The 17226-nt window shown below is 42.4% G+C and overlaps 2 protein-coding genes across 4 annotated transcripts in view; one reads left to right on the top strand and one right to left on the bottom strand.

The window, feature by feature from the left end:
* Positions 1-7174, bottom strand: part of COL4A2 (collagen type IV alpha 2 chain) — a 141954-nt gene extending 134780 nt beyond the window's left edge. The window contains exons 1-3 of one of the 2 annotated variants that reach the window (XM_085318130.1): positions 6809-7174; positions 6469-6573; positions 6267-6327 (exon numbers count right to left, since the gene is read on the bottom strand). In XM_085318130.1, coding sequence (XP_085174256.1) covers positions 6267-6327; positions 6469-6512 — 105 coding nt within the window. In that variant the 5' untranslated portion in view covers positions 6513-6573; positions 6809-7174. The remainder of the gene's footprint in view (positions 1-6266; positions 6328-6468; positions 6574-6808) is intronic. The other variant, XM_085318131.1, reaches the window with a different exon arrangement.
* COL4A1 (collagen type IV alpha 1 chain) overlaps positions 6909-17226 on the top strand; it is a 127622-nt gene continuing 117304 nt past the window's right edge. Inside the window, exon 1 of one of the 2 annotated variants that reach the window (XM_085318133.1) lies at positions 6909-7220. In XM_085318133.1, coding sequence (XP_085174259.1) covers positions 7158-7220 — 63 coding nt within the window. In that variant the 5' untranslated portion in view covers positions 6909-7157. The remainder of the gene's footprint in view (positions 7221-17226) is intronic. The other variant, XM_085318132.1, reaches the window with a different exon arrangement.

The following is a 17226-nucleotide window of genomic DNA, read 5'->3' as shown; positions in this document are numbered from 1 at the left end:
CAGGAGAAAAAGGCAAAATAACAGTTTCCATTCTTTCCATACACAAAGCTCCAGTCAATTTTGAAAATTTTATTTTGGCTCTCCCCAAACAAATCTATTTTCCTAAAATTTCTGCCTTACCTTCAAGATTTACTTTTGCTTTTACAGCTTGAATCACAGCCAACTTTTTGCCAAACTCCCAAGTTTTCCACTACTGACCGTTAGCCTCTAGCTACCTTGTGGTCATACAACCTAGCTCCAGCTGAACTRAGAACTGGCACGCTCATGGCGTCGACATCAGGAGTGTCTTCTCCCCCCTCCCCAGCCTCCGAGGTTTGGCTGCCCGGGCGCCTGGCCAGTCCTTGGTGCAGCTGTGTGGCCTTGAATCTGAGAGCTGTGCGGAAAGAGCTGTGTGAGAAGAAAGCTGGGAGGAGCGGAGYTTCCCTTGGCGTTAGCGCTCAGGCCCTCGGTCCTTGCTGGGGTGCACCCATGCCTGTGCCACCCTGTGGGCTGGCTTTCCAGCCTGGCCTCAGCCTGTCCCCAAGTCCTTGCACGGCCACCGCGGGCCGGGTTGGCCCTGGTGTCAGTGCCCAGATCCACTCTGATGGGTGCTGGGGTGTCTGCCTGTCCCGCTGCAAAAATGTCTCAGCTGAGGCATGTGTATTTATTCCTGCCGACACAAGCTTGCTCATCAACTTCTCCTTTCCCTTGCTTTTCCCTTGCTGTGCATCATTTCTAGGGTCTGAGAACAATGAGCTACTCCTGCATGCTAATGACTCACTCCTCCAGCTTCCAAAGGGACCAAAAAGGCACATGAAAATTAAAGAGTATCAGTTGTTAATCATTCAGAAGTGTTTGCATGATAAAAATCACATTCTTTCACTGTGAGCTGAGTCAACTGCTGCTGTCAACTGGTAGTTGCAATTAATAAGAGAATAGCTGTTGATAAACATCAGGAAATACTGCAAATTTCACTGTGCCTTTTGCTCCTTAGGAACAAACAAAGTACCACAAATAGTATAACACATTACTTTCCCAAGAGAGAATGGGCTGGAGAAGGTAAACTGCCTTCTTTGGCAAGCAGAGGCATCAGAACTGTAAACTACTAAATCAGTTTTGAATTCTCCAAGATCCTGGATTAGTGTAACACAATATGAAGAATGTTTCAATCCTTGACCAATATTTGGCTTGGAAAAATAAAAGCATACAACTAATAAAGGGCATTCTATTTTCAGACAAGAAATTCACTAATGCAAAAGGCAAAAAGAGCCAATAATAAAATCTGTGCTCTAAACCATGTCACTCAGTATCAACATTTTAATATCTGTTCTCCCCTTCAAATGAAGTATTCAGTGTAACACAAGAAACAGATAGAACTCTCTTCCACAAAATGCAGCACGACTATATTAAAGGCCACTTAATAGCTCTAATAAAAAAAGTTACACTGAATATACTACTGTATGTTTCTTGAGCATGTTTCTTATCTACTCATCCCCCTCTCAAAAARAAATTAATAAAGAAACCGTGTGTGCACTTTTCACTGAGAGATTAAAGAGCACAGAAATGCACGAGAACCTCTTTCTCATAGCTCTACTGGGGAGATGGTATATTCCTGTTGGTGTAACTTGTCTTCAGTTCTTGGATGAATAACTTGAAATAGTGTTAGGATAAGACTCTACACAAAGAATAGCCTCCCTAAATTAATACACACAGACATGGTAGAAATGGCTCTTAAAGAAAACTATCTATGAGGATGGCTTAAAAGATAAGAAATTAGGATGAGTATTGGTTTCAAAGCCATGACAGCAAAGAGGTGTTTCAGGCAACAACCTGAAGAAGAACAAGGTAAGGAGACATCTACGGAAACTATACTACTGATGCATTGAGCAGACAGCATAGGAGGAAAAAAGACCAGAAATGTAGAATTTGTTAGCTACGGACCATGACTCCATGTATGTAGTATCTGCAGTGAGTGCACTAGTCTGCCTGACATCATACTGATACTGCCAGGTGAAATCCTGCCGCTCCTGAAAGCAAAAATAAGAATCCCATTTGTGCAGCTGTCCTTCCTGCCATCTGCAGCATGGTGCACACTGTGTGACACTTGTCACGCTACAACACTGCACATCAAAAAACACTGCTGCTACATCAACGCTTGGCTGTTGATGTTAGTGAAAGTGAGGGATTTTGCCTTATGTAGCCAGCTGGATGCTACTTCCTCCATCCAGAAGATCACATAGTCCTTTAACGGAGCTACTTCTTCATGTCTTTGTGTTTGAATTTAGAAAAAAGTCCTCCCCAAACTTCCCACTAATTCTTTCAGAGTTAAAAGAGGAAGTGAACAAAGCGATTACATACTCCAGATGGCTCCCTAAAATGCTGACTTTTTCTTTTTTTTCTTTTTTTTTTTTTTGGCCAGGTATCATTACTCTGTCCAATTTTCTTATAAAATGCAACAGACATAAATAAAATGGTTAGAATGGCTACCCATTCCTGGATCATCTGCACAGTACATATGCAGTCAGTGTTATATTCTGCACACTGYCTGTGATCTTAGCACATGCATGTGTAGTGGACATGCCCAGCAGGGTGGGCTGAGTGATTACTCCACCCTGACATCTTTCAACCTGGAAATCCTGGGTTAACATAAAAAGTCCTCCTGTTTCAACCAGACAAAAGTTTCCAGATGGAAAAAAGCAGGACACATCTGGGAAAAACTGGATATATGATAGCCATAGAGCACTGACACATTCTAACTTGAGAACATTAACTTAGGCATCTGTGGTAGCCATCTAATTTCACTACAAAATCTAAAGACAGAAGTAAATAGTACTGTTAGTTTTATCCTCCCATTTTAAAGATTGTTGCCTTCCCCTCTTTAATGCTATTCTCCCTAATATATCCCTCTACAGTATCACAGAAGTCAGCAGAATTATATCCAAGAATTATATCCAGTGCATTACTTTGGCTTTGCATCTATTTCTTTACTTATTTGTGTGTATATATGTATTCTTCCTTTCGAATATCTGTCACTTGCCATCTGCTACTTATTTTTACCATTTTTATTCTAACTCATTCTCTTTCAGTGTTTTTTTTATTTGAAGTTATCTGAAGTTCATTCCCTTCTTTTCTGGGATTCTAATGCTCCCATAACAATGTAGCTTTAAAAAAATGTAATTTTAATTAAGGACAGTTTAAAAATATACTAAAGGATAATATACCAATACAGTCATAAAATATTAAAAAAAACAATTATGAAGAAGTGTGATTGGGGAAAGACAAAAGAAAATAATCAATATTAACAGAAAATAGGTTCTCTCCAAAAAGCAGAATGCTATAATCGAAGAATTATATTTTTGACACAATACATTTGGGATGAGACAGAGGGAGAAGAAATCTGTAAACTTGGCTATATTTTGGGTAGTTGAAACAATTTAATTCTATTTAAGCCAGATGAATATTTACATTTGCATTTTGGTAGAGTTCCAAAGCTATTTGGGGCCTTTAACATAGCCAGTATATGCCAAAGAGCGCTAAAGATAACTGGAGCCTAATCCACTCCATTTGGCTGTCTTTCTTAGTATTTCCATCCAGGGACACTTTTTCCTTGGTTTGAAAGCAGCATCCTCTCCTGTCATCAAAGACACCATTTCTTCTTCCTCAATACAGAGATACTCTAAACATCCTCTTTTTCTTCCTCTCTCATTTCTTTCTCTGCTCAGAAACATCCATCTCCTAAACAGCTAGCAACAGTCTGCCAGACTATACATCCAGTCAAACTTTTCAGAGTTCCCCTCTCTCTCTCTCCTTGCCTGATTTCTCCTTAATCTTGTTCCAGTTTCTTCCAATGTGTAATTTGCTCACTCAACAACACTTATCTCCAACAACTGTATATCATTCACATATATGGCTGCCAAACTCAGCTGTTTTGCTTGTGCAATTATAGGCAGAACAATGATTTTTAAGATCTGATTCCACAAACTTTAAAATACTGTTCACTTTCATAACATTTTTATATGAGCTAATAAAACACTTCATAACATTAACACATTAATCTGTCTAACAAATAGTAAAAGATTTACTGTTGCAAACATAGTTACAATATAAAGGAAAAAAGGGGTTTTCCTGACTTGCACAGAAAATATGGAATTCAGGCATTCTTCTGAATCTCAATACTCATGCACAAAATCAACCTTCCATATCATTGCCAACTACCCACCTGCAAAGATTCAGATGCTGCTACTTCCCACACAGGCTTACTCTGTAACTTTGCAAACATACTCAGCTGGAGCTGCCCCTGAAAGGAGCAAGCCCACCTTACTTCCCATCCCCAGCTGCTCATTCCCAGTACTGTGCCAGCCCGAGTGTTTATGAATATCAGCGGTGATCTGATCCAGCCCCAGATTAGCACTTGCCCTTCTTCTCTTTTCAGGGGAGCTGATAAATTTAAACCAATAATTTTACAACTAAGTTCACCATGCGATTACAGAAAGACCTGTGCTGGCCAAGGGAAGGGAGCGGCACAAGGCAGGATATGGGATAAACATTTTGGTGGCCGTGCAGCTCAGATTTTTCATGAAAGCAYGACCTTACTTCCTCAAGCACATTCACCGTGCCATCCCTGGAGAATGTGTTTCATCTCCTATGCAGCCACCTTAGGAATCAGGGAGATTAGATATCCTTGCAGGATAATTTATTCTTCCAAGAAATTCTGGGAAAAACAGAATGTGGAGATTCAAACAGCCATGGCCAGAATGCATCCATTAATTAAGGTAGCTGAGTAACTCTTCTGCTTACATCTATATTACATTGCAGCCTGCAGTGCAGAAGCRAGAATATAAAGGAGAATAAATTAGCCTATGCTATAGCTATAGCTCAGGTATCATGCAATGTAGTCTGCAGCACAAATTCATAAAAAGAAGACTCATGCCACAAATGCCACAGTTTTATGTCAACTGATCCCAGCRATTCCATTACTGGGCCTAAACACCATCAATCTGCTCCAGTTTCACTATTGTGTGGTAAATACTTGTTTTGCACGGTTCAGTAAAATGATGATTTTATCACAAGCCCATGATGAAGACAAGGAACATGTGACACTCGAGGTCCTTGCTCACTTCCCTTCCCATGGGGCTTTGGGTCTCCAGCCTCCCTCACAGCTCCCACCTGGCCATGGTATGGAGAGATCAGCCTCAACGCTCCACCAAGCATAATCAGCCATGCAGACCGAAGGGCACACTGTATGCGCTGACTGCAGCTGGAGTGCAAAAAATTGTTACAACGTGCTACAATATCTACTGCAAAAGCCCTATTTCCCACTTCTTAATACATTATGCCATCTCACTACAAATATGTAACTACACTAGATATCTATAAGGAGCGTAAATTAATAAAAAGAGGTAAAAGTTGCAGAGAGTATGAATAAAATATAAATAGAATGGGTTTTAAAAAAATTAATCAAGGTCATATTTGCCCTTGGCACAGGACCACAAAGCCTCACTCTCACTTAGTGACTGACAAAAGCAGTCACGGGCTAAGTCTTAGCAACCTTTTAGCCTGCAGTATTCAGGCCTGATCCAAAGCCTACTGGCACTCACGAAAATCTTTCAATTAAATTCACCAGGCATTGTAACAAGCATATGCAGCTCTCCCACTTGTTTCACACCCCTGTGGTAATGACCACGAGATTTAATACATTCTGTTTGCATCACCACCACTAGCAGATATTCACAATCACCTATACAGCATTTAATTTATCAATTCTTATTTTGGGATTTAACAATTTAATTTAAGCAACAATATATCTATAAATGTGCTTCTGATTTGTAAAATTAAGCCATAGCTTCAATCTAAGTCCTCAGATGAGGTCTATACTTAAGTGAAGATATTTCTTCTCCAGGTCAGCTTTTCCAACATACTCTCTGGTAGCTGCAAGAGTTTTTGTTCCACCCATCTGTCTTGGTGCTTTTCTTATGAAAATGAAGCAGTTTTAGGGCTTGCTTCTAACTGCTCATTATTACTTCAGCAAGCTATCTGGTCTGAGCAAAAGTAACTGCAGAGTATTTCAAACTACCTGACACCAGTCTTAGCAATTCTCTGTTACACATCATTTACTTGAAAGCAATAATTTGTAAGGCTTGCAGAGATGATTTGTTGGTTGTTTCTTTTAATGAAATGATAGATCAGCCATCTGGCAAAAGGCAAATGCAGTTCCCTGCTCTCTGGTACCAAGGAAACTGCTTTTCCCTTCTCTCTCCTCAGTAAAAGTCATAAGGTATTTTACTTACAGCATCTACTTTGACGGCTGACAGCATGATTTCTATCAGGATCAGCAGAAGCCCCACATGCCTGCATAAGAGGGTGGAAAAGCATAAGATAGTTTTAATGTAGCAGAATACAAGCACGTGAAAAAAACTTTACAGTGAAAGGTTACCACCCTAGGACTTTTAAAAAGTCATTTCCCCAGACCTGCGAAGTGGAATTACTTACTGACAAATAAAAATGCGCGTTTTAGGAAGCCGCGAGATGTCCATTTTCGTTCCTTCCCTGCCCGGGGGGCTCCGCTCTGGGTTTCCTTACGCGGCACGGCAGCCCCTGGAAGGCAGACAAAACCGCGCATTTTACGCCAGCCGCCCCCCCGGAGGTCGCCGGGCCGCGCAGAGCCGCGGAGTGGCCGCACCAGCCGGCGGAGGTGGTGGCGGTGGGAACACGGAGCGCGGATCCCCGACGGGCAGGCACGGATCCCGCGCCCCCTTTCCTTCCCGCCTCCGCGGCCGGCCCCGCGCAGCCCGCCCGCGCCGCGCCGCGCCGCGCCGCGCCCGCTCCGCACCGTTCCGCGCCGCTCCGGCCCAGGCGGCCGCGGCGGTTGGGGGGCAAAAAGGGAGCTCGGCTCCCTCCCCCCGCCCCCGCCACACACCAGCGAGCAGCGGCAGGAGGAACTGCGGCCGGCGGGGAGCGGGCGCTGGCGAGGTTTCTTCCTCCCAGGGTCTCCGCCCGGGAGGAGGAGGAGGAGGGGGGGCTGCCGCCGCCCATAAGTTACGGCGCTGCGAGTCCCTCGCCTCGAAAGCATTGCAGGCGCCGCAGCCGCGACCGGGCAGAGGCGCGCATGTGGGGCCGGCGCCGCGGAGCCGCACACTGAGCCGCGGCGCGGTGCGGTGCGCGGTGCGGTGCGCGGCAGCATGTGGCTCTGGCTGGGCTTCGGGCTGCTGCTGAGCGCCGAGCTCAGCGCCGTGTCTGCCGCGGTGAGTACGCGGGGGCGGGCGGGCGCGCGGGCGCGGCTCCCCCCTGGCGCTCCCTGCGGAATGGCCCCCTCGCCCCCTGCCCTCCTGGAGAAGGACGCGCGGGCTCGGCACGGCACGGCACGGCACGGGGGCCGAGGTGGGGCGAGCCGGGGCCGGCGGCAGGGAGCCCCTGTGCCCCCTGTCCGCCTGGATCGCGGCGGGCCTCCGCGCTGCCGGAAAGGTGGGAGCGGCCAGGTGGTGCTTGCGCTCCCCGCGGGGATGCCGCGCTGCCGGGCGGCGGAGAGGGGCCGGGGCCACGGGGCAGCCCCGCGCCGCGGCTGCCGGGAGGGCGCGGGGAGCGCAGCCCGGCGCCGTGCGGGGCGACCACGGGGCGGCGGCGGCGGCGGCGGGGGCGCCCGCGCTCCCCCGCCGCTCCGCCGGGCTCACCTCTGGCTCAGGAGAGGGCGTGAGGGTAGGTGGTTGCCTGGATTCAGAGCCTTTGGCTCGCTGCCTCTGACCCCGGCAGGAGGCTGAGGACCGGGAAGGCTTCTAATGTTAATGATTAAAGTCGAGTTCTGGCATCTTTCCCCACAGAGCGAGATTCAGCCACAGATAATTAAAAGCGAAAGTATGTAAGGAGTCTGAAAGTCTTGCTAAGGGAATTAATTTTATCACTGAGATACTAGCTATCCACTGTCCCTTAAGTTAAAGGATTCTGTTTCCTGGCACTCTTGAAGTATATGTCCCATTCCTCAGATATTCTGTCCTCCAAGTAAAAGCAGTTTACATTACAATTTGAAGTGGCTCATCATTTCATATCTCCTTGCATTTTTCTTGCATTTGGATAGTTTGATATTGTGATACTGAAATTCAGTGATGCTGAAAACATGTAAGCAGACAYGGGCAGGAAGCTTTTTGTAATGTCGTCTTAATCGGTAAAGGAAGTACTGGAAAGGGACATTTTTAATTTTCTTCTGCGGCTTCAGCAGAAATTAAATTCTGTATTGAACTATGTCTTCTCTACGTGAAGACGGAGATTATATGCCTTGAATCAGCTAAATAAGAAGTGCACTGAACTTCTGATGTCTTACCTGTTGCTGATAATGTCATTTACTGTGATTGCAGTAAATCACTTGGTGATAACACCTATTAGATGTTTCACCCACCGTTTCACCCAGCTGCAATCTTTTCAAGATATATTAATTTTGATCAATGAACATCCTTTGAGATAAATGTTTCGTGTTTGAATTTTGGATTTGGTGTTCCTGGAGGTGTAAAGGTCTGTCTGTGGAATATGTTCCCATCTTGCACTCTTTAGATGAAGTCATTGGGGAAACCATGACTGTCAGTCAGAGAAAGCAAGCAGTATGTAGGGAAGATAAATCTGTTAAAAGAACATGAGAACTTTAATATCTGTTACACARTTTCAGATCTTTTACGGCAACTCTGGAGAGACTGTTTCAGAATTCTCCTCTGTGCTGGATAAATTGTTTTACTAAAATCAGAAATCTTCACAATGTAATCTGGAGCTGTTAATTATATCTTAATGTTATTGCATAATTAATCTTTATCTCCATGTTATGGTACCTGCACAAGCTTTACAATTTCTGTATGCTATGGAAGTTAAACTTACAGCGGTTTTGTTAGCTTAGATAGACTTTAAGCCAAGGTGGCTTTTGAATCAATTCAGTTCTGTTGGCATTGTCCACAGCTCCACTCTCTCGGAGGTTACTGGCAGCTATCCACAGGGCGATGGAGACTGCTGTAGGCCTGCAGCATACCAGGATGTGGGTGGTAACAGAGGGGCTTCCCTTTTGGGATCTTTGAGCCAGACTGATGCACTTCAGTGATGATGACTGAATGGYGTTACGTTATCTACTGTACCCTGGGCAGGACCTCTTATTTCTGCTTTCAGAGGGATGGCAGAGCTGGCCCAGTGCTCACGTTGTCCTCAGATGAATAAATTCCTGCTATCCAGTTGCTCTATTTACATTCAAAGAGTAGCTGGGTTTTTAGAAGATGAATGTGGAATAGGCGAGGTAATATCTGGTATTGATTGCAATACCCATTAGACTACCCAATAGACTGAATACCCATGCAATCTTTTTTTCTCCTGAAAAAAAAAAGACTCTTTCCTGCCCCAAAATAGCTTACATCAGCTAGACTTTCCAAAAAATTTGTATTCATGCTGCCACACTCTTGTCAAGGTATGTTCTTAATTTTCCTGTTGCCTTCATCATGGTTGCACAAAACTGACTAACTGAAACTTGGGGTCATGTCTGTGGATGAAAATGTAGCAGAAGCAACTAATGCTCTGTTATTTATGTTAATTCTGCAGTGTAGTAGGGTTGACAAATTAAAAAAATTGTTTTTATCATTCTCACATTCATGATTAAATACATAAAAGGAGATTTGGAACGGCTGCTCTTATGTAGGCATTTGACATAGCAAAGCCAGTCTTGAGSCAGCTGAGGTCAGGATCACATGCCTTGCTGTAGGTAAAGGGACAAATCCTTTGCAGCTTCCACAGGGACCTTCTCAGGTTGTAATATGGCACTATAAAATGCAAACACGCACTAGAAGTTCAGTATATTCTACATTAAAATACTAGTTAGAGCTAATTTTGAGTTTTGTATGATTTCATGTTTTTTTCTTATGAGATTCACCTTCCATTCTGAAATTGAGAGCACTGTGGAAAACATGGCACTAGACTGAGATGTTTTCAGGTCAGACTGAGAGATTAATCCCATGAGACAGTTACAGAAGAAACTTGTTTTGATGGAACTCTGCAGGGTTTCTCATTTCTGACACTCTTCTGGTTGCTGTTTCCTTTGAAGAAAGTCTGTTGCCTAACATTAGTACTTTTTAGTTGAGAGATGACAATGCCATGGAAATCCTAGTTTAATGTTTTGCTATAYTGTCAGTATTACAGGAGCTGCATTCTGTGTGTTTTCTGAAATGCAACAAGGACCTCTGGCTCTGCTTAAACAGTGGGACAAGCTACCTTTGATATAAATAGTCTGCATGTCATTCCACTTCAGAGGAGGGGAGGAGATGCCTGTATCTGCAGCAACTCAACAGTGGGTTTAGCTTTTCTCCTTGAATGCCCACTCCATCTCCCTTTGAACTTTTTCTCTTGGCAAAATGGGAGCTGGGCCAGAATGGAGAGAAAGCTCTGTCCAGCTACTAGCAGAAAGTAGGCCAAAAAAATGATTAAAAGCATGCATAATTTTTTCCATAAGGACAATGCTGTTTCTACCAGTGCTGTTTAAGCTGAATGTCTGCCAGCTGTTAGGAGTGTCCTGATGAGAGGCCAAAAGGTTACTGTCCCCTGCAAGCCCTGTCGGGGGTGTAGTATTGTTGGTGGCTGGGCAGAGGCTGCTCTGTTGCGTAGCCTTCACACCTTCCTCATGTCACCCGTTCTATTTTTAATCATATTTGGGGCCGCTGTTTGACACACCCACACAAACAATTCAAGGCTGAAAGCAAATAAGAAGTCAATCCCAACTAGTTTGAAAGATTCTTCTGTTCTGCTTTCATTAAAAAATGGTTCTCTAGGATGCAATAGTAGAGCCAAGAGGCAGATAAAAGAAATCACTTCAACTTTTTTGCATATGGCTTGAAAAAAGTCATGTGACTGTCTTGAATGACTGACAACAATTCACTTTGGTGTATTTTTACAAGTGAAGTAAGGCAAAGTTGAGCACATGCATTCTCTAGCCATTCATGTGAAGGATCACATCTTAGATGCTGAACAACTCACCTCACCTATGCTTTAAAAGCCATTTGACATCAACATCCCTAAATCTCCTGAAGGATGAGTCCTGTAAATACTAAGAGCCTGTGTAGCAAACCCTGATAAGTTGCAGTTCAGAATGGAGATATGATCACCTTAATTCAAAAAGATGGCCAGATGGAGAGATCCAGCTGACATTCAGTAAACTGCCTGGGAGATTGGAGACAGGGTTTGGTACCCCCATCTCAGGCTAAAGAGGATTTTAATAGGGCACGAGAGGGGAATAAGGAAGAGAAGTGCAGCATTTCCATTCCTCCTGATGGCGCTACATCAGCCTGTAGGGAGAGGTGTGAGATCTGGAGCAGCCACAGAGAGCACTGAGAGCCAAGGCAGGGATGTAGCCTTCTAGCACATAGTGAGGAGCGTTCTCCAGGGAAGCAGGAGTCCTTGGGTCTGCTCCTGGCAGTAGGGAGTCATTCGATGAAAACATAAACAAAACAGAATTTTTAAGCACTTCTAGAAATAAAGGGACAGGCTTTGTGACTCCTTCCCCCCTCCGAGGGAACATCYTTCTCCCTGCTGCCCTTCCTGTCCACTTCCTCTTTCCCTCCCTCTGGCCATGGAGGCAGCATCTACATCTTTTATACAATGGCACAGCCCCAGCAAGAGATAGATGTCATCTCTCTGTCCCATCSCATGCCATCAACTGTGTGGTCTAGTCTTCTGGTTAAGGAAGCAGCACTTAGATGCTGGAAGATGGGAGAAGTAGATTTGAATCCTGTTGGGCAGAATGGGGAATTGGGCCTGTTTGCCCTGCTTCCCCTGCCAGAGCTCCAGCTGCTCCATGAGAGAGATGCCGCAGTGGTTGCTTCTCCAGCTCCATGTCAAGGCAGGAATAACCAGCTCTCTCTCCTCAGGCATTTAAGGTTGGGTRCTTATATTTAGAGAAGTGACTCTGGCTAAAAAAACTAGGCCAGTACCTRATTTTGAGTGGCAGCCTTAGGAGGCAAGAGGACAATGAGGTGCCAGAATTTGGAGAGAAATGTAGGTTGTTTCAGAGATATGTACATGTTTGTTACCTGCTGTGTTTGAGCACCACCAGCTGAGCGTGCTGGCTGCGGAGAACTCTTGTCCAGCCTTCCTGAGCACTCCTGACTCATCTTTGGGAATGTCATTCCCAGAGCCAGCTGTTCAGCATCAGCATATGCAAGTGCATTTGTGGACCATAATMTCAAGTATCAAGGTTTTCACTTCTGAACATTAATGTCTGTTGAATGTTTTTAGAACTACTGCAGTATTCCATTGTAGCTCCTCTGCTCAGACTATATAATCTGGAAAATAATTAGGTTATATAACGTTGAAGATTATACTGGCTGTTCAAGCTACTTGCATATATACTGTCACTTGTCATGACTCTGTGGAGAAATGTGGCATAGCCGATGCAGGCAGCTAATGCAATTGTTTAAAAATGTCAGAACCATCTCTTGGGATAGGCTTATGAATATCGTTCTTTTTATAGAACTAGACTAAACAAAGGAAGATTCAACAACCTCAATACAAAAATAAATTGACTTACTTCATCAGTGTTTAAAAGTTGCATACTGCTCCCTTCCCAGAATTTCCGTTGACTTTCTCATTAGAAAGTCAATTGACACCTTGCAAAGTTTGGTCCTAGGGCAAAATTTGGGCATGAGCTGACTGGAATAGCAACCAGTGTGTTTAATGAGAAATTGAACATATGAAGTATTGCCACAAATTAATAATGTTTGTGGGAAGATAATTTTTGACTTCTCTGGGTCATGACTGTCTGGAATTATTCTTGGTAATTTAATACATCAGAAAAGTATGTGGCATTAGCCCTCTTGGACTGTAAGGAAGCATAWGTTCAGAACAAATTATAACAATGTCAATAAGTCAATTATTATCCCTATGTCATTTTAATATGAAGGGACTTGCAATAAAGAAAAGGCAAATGTGTTCTGTGTGTAGAAAATAAGAAAAATCCTTTCTGTTGTTACTTCCTGGCATACATAGTTTTAGTCAGAAAAAAATCTGTATCCTCTTTAAGTTTCTGCTTAGTATTAGAAAAATTTATGCATTGTATTGTATAAGTACTTCAAAGACTAAAAAGAACACTATTTACCTTTATTTAGCTTTGAGATATCCTCTTACTGATAAAGGAGTCTGATTAAACTTTCTTAAAAATATATACAGTATTGCATATTAAAAACAATTTTGCTTCCAGTGCCTCTGCTATACTCTGTTCAGCTCTAGATTTACTTGTTACTGTCTTGACTGATCTAATATCTCAAAAGTGCATTTATTAGGAAATCTCTTATAATCTACACCCTGTTGTACCTACTTCTGTCACATTTCCAGCACGGGCAAAAATACAGTAAACCATGACTTCTCCAGCTAAGGTGAATGCACGGTGGTGGTAGGAGATACTCCTTTTCACTTCTGATTTGCCAAGTTATCAAGCACGTGAAAACTTCAGCAGGAGCATCAGAATATTACTGAAGTCTGTTGGCTTCCTRCGTACTTACGGGTTCAAAAGAAAATTGTAGCCCCACCTTTATACCTGTCAAACTATTCTTTTTGGTAAAGTTGTTCAGCTTTATTTATGAAAGTTATGTGYGAGCTGGGGTTCTTTTGGGTGGATCCAAGAGCAGGACTATCAAACATCCTCTGTTCCCCTCCCTTTTCTCTCCGTGCATGCGTCTGCTGGCTTCACCTTCACTGCTGCTGTTACTGGCAAATAGCCTCTTGGAGGGTCTCAGGAAGGGTGTAACGGACAAAGCACAAAGYGCCGTCAACTGCGCAGCGTAAACAAATTGCAAAGAAAAAGAAATACATTTTGTTTTCTTTCATCTTTTTGTGGCCTTTATCCTCTAGTAACAGTGACAGATGCAGCGTTTTGAGATGAAGGCTTTCAWGATGGTTGAGAGGCAATTGAAGGAAGAAATTGTCAGTTATAAAATAAAATAATTGGCTTAATGCACAAGGATTGGCATGAAGAACTAGGGYCTTTTAATTAAAGGACTAGTGAGTTAGGTGCATTTAGAAGAGAAATACCTTTTCATAGACTAGGCATGGGACAAGTTAACAATTTTACTATCTGTAAAACACAAGAAATACTGTGTATCTGCTCTCAAGAATATTTCAAACTCTAGAACTGAGAAGCAGAAATAWTTTTTAGGTAAAATATTGTGATCTCAACAGAGAACTCTGTCCAGCTTTTAAAATGGTAGCAGAAKAGATATGCTGAGAAATTCAAGTTATGAGATTCTGTATTTAGTCTCTGATTTGAGACATGATGAAAGTCACAAATCATTTCTAGATGCAAAACTTCTTAAAAAGCTGCCAGAATGCTAGTGGTGTTCCCTGCTACTTGTTAGAAAGAAATGACCTGAGGTAACTACCATTGCATCTCCTCCACCACCTTTTTTTTGGGGGAAAAAAAAAAAAAGTCCAGCCAGATTTGCCTTTATTCTGACTCTCTCTTTTTTTTTTTTTTTTTCCCTCCACTGCCATGGAATTTATAATCTTCTCTAGCTACATGGGAGTTTTATTGGTTCACCAACACAATCAACCTATTTTTTGGAGCCAAGGTGCTATTCTGTCTTCTGCACAGGAGGATATTGCCTTGATAATGGAGCACTACCCTGGCAGAGCACTTCTAAATAGCGTAGTGGATGCAACTGTTCTAATTTATCAATACAGTTAACGCTGTTCTTATGCAAGGATTATTTTTATAGATAGTATTTGGAAAACTTACAGTGAAGTAGGCGATCTCTTCATGCAAATAATCACTAACTGAGGGGAAAACAACTTACATTGCTTTTTTTTAATTGGTTCTATTTTAACAGATAATTTATGGGATCCTTAGGTTAGTATAGAGAAGTTAGCATGCTTTCACTCTCTTTTTTTTGTTTTGTTTGCTATGTTTTTTTTTGGTCATGCAGTTCTTCAGAGACTTTGTTTCAGTTGTAGCTAATGAATAAACCAAATTAGACAGCTGATTTTTCACTGGATAGCTATGTGCTGACTGGATATTGTAAATTTCCTGGTCTTATTAGTCCAGTTGTTTATGTGGTGGGAGAAAACTCGTTTTTAGTCTACTGAAGACTTCTGTTTTTGAGGAATACAAATGTTTGATAGTCTACCATATTTGCAAACAAATGTTTTTAATAAAAGCAAATAAGGCTGGAAAATGCATTGATGCAGACTTAAGTGGACCCTAAGGAATTGGAACAAAAGTACGAAGAAAAATTAGTATATTAATGGCTTGTGTTCACAGTGTATGTATTAAGGGAAAAAATAAGCTAAATGAGGGTTGACTCAAACATCCCAGGAATTTTTATATTGTGCTTGAAGCTCTGTCCCTTTTATGGCAATGGCAAGTCAGTTATCGGCTAGCAGAATGAAAAAGGATAAATTTTGGCTGCCATAGAGCCAGGATGCATGTACAAGTAATGTTCAGGGCCAAAACGCAGAGATTTTAGTTGTAAGTACTCAAGCACATGTGTTTTTAGCAGTTTGCAAAAACAGACAAGGAAGACTAAAACAAAATAAATGCCTGTAATATTATAACCTTGCTTTAGTAGTGTTTTTTTTTTGTTTTTGTTTTTTGTTTTTTTTTACTGAAACTATAGTCATCTTTCATCAGAAGTCCTTAATAACTGCGGCAGTATATTTATTAAAAACAGCCTCATTTTAGGAATCAACATGGAAATCTTAGAGAAAATATGGGAATAATAAAAGGTGTAAATGAAAGTGAGAAGAAGGTTAAAAAAGCTTAAAATTATCCTTGGAGGTCCATGTTTTTACCTTATGTTAAAATGATACAGCAGTTCAGGGGGGTCAAGGCTGCATGAGTGATCCTAAGAACCAGAGTAGGAACCAGGATAGGAAACATCCTACAAGCCAGGGATCAGCAGAGATTGTCAAAAGTAAAGAAAAAAGTCAGGAAAGAGGAAAAGGACCAAGTGCTACAGCCACAGATTAGAGTTTTGATTAGCTGGAAAACTACTGTGGGAGCTAACTTTCGACTCCCAGCCCCTGCCACCAATTGCAAGGACACTCCAGCTGGCAGTCCCAGGCTGGAAAAGGTTGTGATAAGTCCCAGCTGGGGAAAAAATCATCCATGAGTTGTGATGCTGTTAATTTTTATGCAACACAATCTATCTGTGACTTTTAAATGCTATTTTAAAACTTACTTCCCATTTTGGATGTCGGTGATATAGCAAATGTTGTATCAGTGCCTAAAATCTTTGGGTTAAATAATGTCACTTGAGAGTGCCAAATCAAGCAGCAAAACAAATCCATCTTGCTGGGGACATGCTTTTGAAAATGATTCACACTGGTCAGACAAACAGTGGRTGCTGATTTTTTTTTGATGCGTTTTCCAGGAATAGTGTGCTTGGTAGGATAGAGGATGTGATCTTGGATAAACTGGATGTGTCATGAGCATAGAAAAGCTGTGAATGGTAACCCATGACGCATGCATGCTGATAATTGCCAACCTTGCATTGATTCTAGCTCAGTGGTCTTAATCCTGTCAGATGCAGAGTGATTTCCAGTAAGCTGATAATGACTTTGGCTTCCATTTAGTTCATTTTTAGAGTAGTTGAAGGTGCTAAGAACACAAACATTTTTTTTTGAGGTATCAAGGAGGCTAAAGAAAATGAAGGTAATGAAGGTAGCAGGACAAAGGCAGAAATTTGTATAGCTCAGAAAGGAGGAATATTGTTTTCTGTGAGATGCTTCAGTGTGCTGACATAATAAAAATCATGTTTTCTTCCAGGGATTTTCAAATAAAATTCACAAAGGAATGAGTCTGGTTGATGATTGCCTTATACCCATTTGTGTCATGACTGCCATTGCAAAGGTGACACAAACACCTGCTAAAAAGATCTTTGTTCTGAATATGTTCCTCAAGTTTAGAAAAACTTCTCACTAAAATCACAAAAGTTCCTGGTGCTGGAACAGACGTAATGTGAGAGCAAGAGGAGATCTGTGTGATCCTGTAGATCTATTCCTGGATGCCACCAGGCCCAGAGAAAATATATGACAACTGGACAATACCTAGGATTTTATTAAAACTAACTGAAGCTAAGTTAAGWCCTGAGCCAGGGTCTGCCGTGTTCCTCTGCATCCTGAAATAAAAGCTAACTTATCGTAGTTTTAGCCCAAAGCCAGCAAATTACTGATTCTGTGCACAATTTTAATCTTTTATGCAATGAGATGCATCTGTACATTGAGACACATGCAAGTATAGGCTCCCTTTCA

Source organism: Rhea americana, unplaced genomic scaffold (genome assembly GCF_003343005.1).
Source record: "Rhea americana isolate MKP2758 unplaced genomic scaffold, rheAme1 scaffold_52, whole genome shotgun sequence".
In the NCBI taxonomy this organism is placed as follows: Eukaryota; Metazoa; Chordata; class Aves; order Rheiformes; family Rheidae; genus Rhea; species Rhea americana.
Note: the sequence above shows the minus strand (reverse complement) of the source record. Positions and strands in the feature narration are given on the sequence as shown.